This window comes from Austrofundulus limnaeus, unplaced genomic scaffold (assembly GCF_001266775.1).
Source record: "Austrofundulus limnaeus strain Quisiro unplaced genomic scaffold, Austrofundulus_limnaeus-1.0 Scaffold46, whole genome shotgun sequence".
Taxonomy (NCBI): Eukaryota; Metazoa; Chordata; class Actinopteri; order Cyprinodontiformes; family Rivulidae; genus Austrofundulus; species Austrofundulus limnaeus.
In genome coordinates, this window is record NW_013952448.1 from 2,535,590 (window position 1) to 2,539,512 (window position 3,923).

At 37.4% G+C, this 3,923-nt stretch overlaps 1 protein-coding gene across 1 annotated transcript in view; it reads left to right on the top strand.

Annotated features, from left to right (window-relative positions):
• The window catches only part of stard10 (StAR related lipid transfer domain containing 10), a 15,478-nt gene extending 11,694 nt beyond the window's left edge, over positions 1 to 3,784 (top strand). The window contains exons 6-8 of the mRNA XM_014008023.1: positions 1,150 to 1,267; positions 2,251 to 2,303; positions 2,899 to 3,784. Of these exons, the coding sequence (XP_013863477.1) occupies positions 1,150 to 1,267; positions 2,251 to 2,303; positions 2,899 to 3,105 (378 nt within the window). The 3' untranslated portion in view covers positions 3,106 to 3,784. The remainder of the gene's footprint in view (positions 1 to 1,149; positions 1,268 to 2,250; positions 2,304 to 2,898) is intronic.
• Positions 3,785 to 3,923: the final 139 nt, after the last annotated feature.

Sequence of the window (3,923 nt, forward strand, 5' to 3'; positions counted from 1 at the left end):
TTTTTAAACAGTCCTTTTAGAACTGTAATGTTTTGTTTTAAATTGTTAGTGTTAATGCTTGTTTTGATACCATTTGGTGCAAGATGTATTACTGTACTGTCATGTTTTTATTGAATTTTTTAAGTCAATACTCTTGAATATTTTTGTGTTGTTTCCTGGCTCTGTAGCACTTTGAGATTTCTTTGAAATATAAGGTGCGTTACAAATAAAATTTATTATTATTATTATTATTATTATTTTGACAATGAAGCACATTTTTATTGCTTTCTGACTGTGACTGACTTATGACAACAATAAAAGCATAAAACATCCCAGGGAGTGAACACTGTTTATAGGCACAGTAGCTATATGGTGGAAAGGAGCTAGCAGGGTATTCTTTTGTGCTTTCGTTGTCATTGTGCAGAAAAAAATTAAAGTAAGACAGTAAAGCTGCTACAGCCTAAAAATGAAAGACTAATACATTTTAGGGTTACTGTGCTGGTAACAGTTAACACTTTGACTGTTGGTCTGCGACGCAGTCATTCTGGTGAGGCTGAAATCAGAAAATGAGCCATCTGATCATCATGGTTGCACGTGTTTATGATGCACACTCATTAATGTGGGTTAAAGTTCAAATGTTTTGAAGTGGGGCTCCAAAAACAATCATCTTCCCTGGTTCAGACAATTGTTTGGTTGACCTCATTGTGTAGAAATATAATTAAATTCTGAGCAGACTGACAAGCTAACATTTAATTCAAGCAACATCAAGACCAAAGTGGATTACCACTGTCATATAACTGAAAACTCAGTGTTCACAGAGGCTCATGTGAACACTGTTTTATACATCTTTACATCACTGTTTGCATTATTAATTAGTCTGATAATACAACAGGAAGTGTCTCAGGCTGCACCTGAAGCAGCTAGCACCAAGCAGCAATTCACTTTGGTCTTGGCCCTGTGTAGACTAGCCGTCGGCTCAATTTGTCTAAACCATTCAAAGAGTTGTCACCAACAGGCCAGATGGGATTTGTTCCACAGAAACCCAAGTTCTGATCTCTTTAACTTTCATAAGCATGCATGCAAACCTTGTTAAAAATGTTATCTGTTAAATTAAATCCAGGGATTAAAAGGTTCCTCAAGTGCATAAATGTGTCGTCGTTGTCTCCACAGAAATACCCACCCAAAAAGGACATGGTGCGAGCCGTTTCCCTCCAGACAGGTTACATGATCCAGAGCACGGGTCCCAGTCACTGTACCCTTACTTACATGGCCCAGGTAGACCCACGAGGTAAATCACACACACAAGGTTACAAAGAGCGCACACAGTCATATTGATGGAAACCTACTAGTTCACTCACCCAGGTGCTTAACGCACACTCTATAAATGATTCACTCTCTGCCTATATGTCAAAATAAATCACCACAAATATGTGCGTATAGTGCGCTTATGCCAAAAAAGGCAACTGTGAAATGGAAATAGATTTATTAAATCTTGATGTTTGTTCAGGTGCATTAGATTCATGTGTTTATGTATCTTTTAATGTGTAGATATGAGTGATTGTAACACAAAGGGTTGTACAAGGGTAAATATAAATTTACATTGTAATTTAACAATTTACTAAGTCAGCCTGAGGTTTATTATTATATATTATTTGAAAATAGTATGGGGAAGGAGTTTATAAGTTTTTTTACTTCTCCCTACTCCATTTTGAACATGTTGAGATTATTATTGTCATAAAATATGTGTATTTTGTATTTAATATGTGTAATATGTTTAATAAGTATGGTTATCTCTTTGTATGGTCATCATGTTCGAAATAAATTTGTTTGATTGAAAATGAGTCATCATAGTAACCATATCAAGGATGGTCTGTTTCACCATCTCTCTTTTACCTGTTCCTTTTCCATTTTATCCCTCATTTCGGTTAGTTTCTCTGAAATCACCTCTTCACTGTCGCTCCTCTGAATGCAAGTGCTGATTGTGTAAATTATATAACTACCTGGTGTGTGTGTGTGTGTGTGTGTGTGTGTGTGTGTGTGTGTGTGTGTGTGTGTGTGTGTGTGTGTGTGTGTGTGTGTGTGTGTGTGTGTGTGTGTGTGTGTGTGTGTGTGTGTGTGTGTGTACAAGCATGCAGTGAGTAGCAGGTTACTAAGCCCCTCTTTGATGCCTTTAATGTGACACGTCTTAAACTCAAGCCTCCTCATCCTTTTTGCGTTTGATTCTGCCACCCTCACTGTTCTCGTCTTATTCCTCTGACTCTGTTTTTACAGGTTCATTACCCAAGTGGGTGGTCAACAAGTCGTCTCACTTCCTCGCTCCTCGTGTAAGTCATATGAACAGGATGCTGTGAGCGTTTGTATTTGTCCACGTGGTATTATGCCTCTCTTAATGTGTGCTTACAGTTTTTTTTGTTTGTTTGTTTTGTGTTTTTGGTTTTACATGTGTGTTGTGATTGGGCAGACTTTGCACAGAGTGGCCTTGGATGGATGAGAGCTGCTTAGAGAGATGAACAAAAAATGTAATTTTAGTTTCCTTTTAAACCAATAAAAAACAGAGTTTAAGATTTATTAAATTATGAACAGATGCATGCAGATTCTATTGAACATGTTATGACAAAGTTGATTTTCAGGATAAAAAACAGTTTTTGTTGCGGCTCAACACGGTTCAACAGTCATAGTCTTTGTGGTCTTTTTACACCAATCCTTCTTACGTCTCTGCATTAATTCATCTTTATGAATTCTATGATTCATGTCTGTCAAGTTCAACCCAGTTCACTTTTTTCTGTTAAAAGAAAAATGATTTTCTAACAATCTTTTCTATCCTTTCTGTTAGCTCTCTGCTAAAGACCATCGCAGATCTCTATAATAATCATGCATGTTGTCCCTTTATTATTTTTTTGTTTTGTTTTGTTTGTCCAGGCAATGAAAAAGATCAACAAGGCCTGTTTGAAGTATTCAGAGTGGAAGCAGAGACATAACCCTGGTTTGAAGCCCTGGCTGTACCCTGAACAGACTACATTACCCAACATCCCCCTCTCTGAGCTGAGCATTCAACACGCGGAGAGCCTGGAGAACATCGACGAGAGCTCCTTGGCTGAGACTCACGAGAGAGAAGACAGCGACTAACACAGACACGTGCACTGACAGTCACACCAACAGCAATGCAGGGATACATAAACACTCGTTAAACATCTGGAAATACCTGTATGTATGAACGTGATTCTGTTTAGAGAATGTATATCGTACATGCAATGCAAACATATTGATGTGTTTAGGCATTCATGCACAAAGACTTTACAGACCCAGTCCCATACATATAGATACTTCCTGAGTCTATATACTTTTATTAGACAACAAACTAATATTTGGTCAAATCAAATAAAAGTAACTATAGTTTTTTTTTTCCCACACGAACATCAGCAGAGATGACATAAAATATATTTTCACATACATTTTAAGGTTTAAAAACTAAACGGAACACGTGTTACTGCAGTTATTTAAAATATGACACGTTTCTATACACAGTGTAATCCCACAATGGTGTGGATTCAGATACGTTCACACTCAGTTTGCCTCTGCCTATAGTGTCTCTGTTGCTCTTTATGTGTCCATCACAGTCTGTAAGCACATAATTTATATGCAGGCGTGCAAAAGGCAGCTGGAACACACACACACACACACACACACACACACACACACACACACACGCTGATTTACAACCGTCTGCTTCTCTATTTGAGAGCTGTATGAATATATCTAGACTTTAAATAAATGCAGATTCCTACAAAGGTTTTTCCAATTTTCAGTTGTGCTCTGACTCTTTATTTCGGCCTGTGTCCACAGCTTTGTACGCTTCGGTAGAATCGTCGAACTGAAACTGGTTGATCTCTCGTGTGCATGTTCTTTAAGATTTGCTATTTTAATATATATATATATATATATAT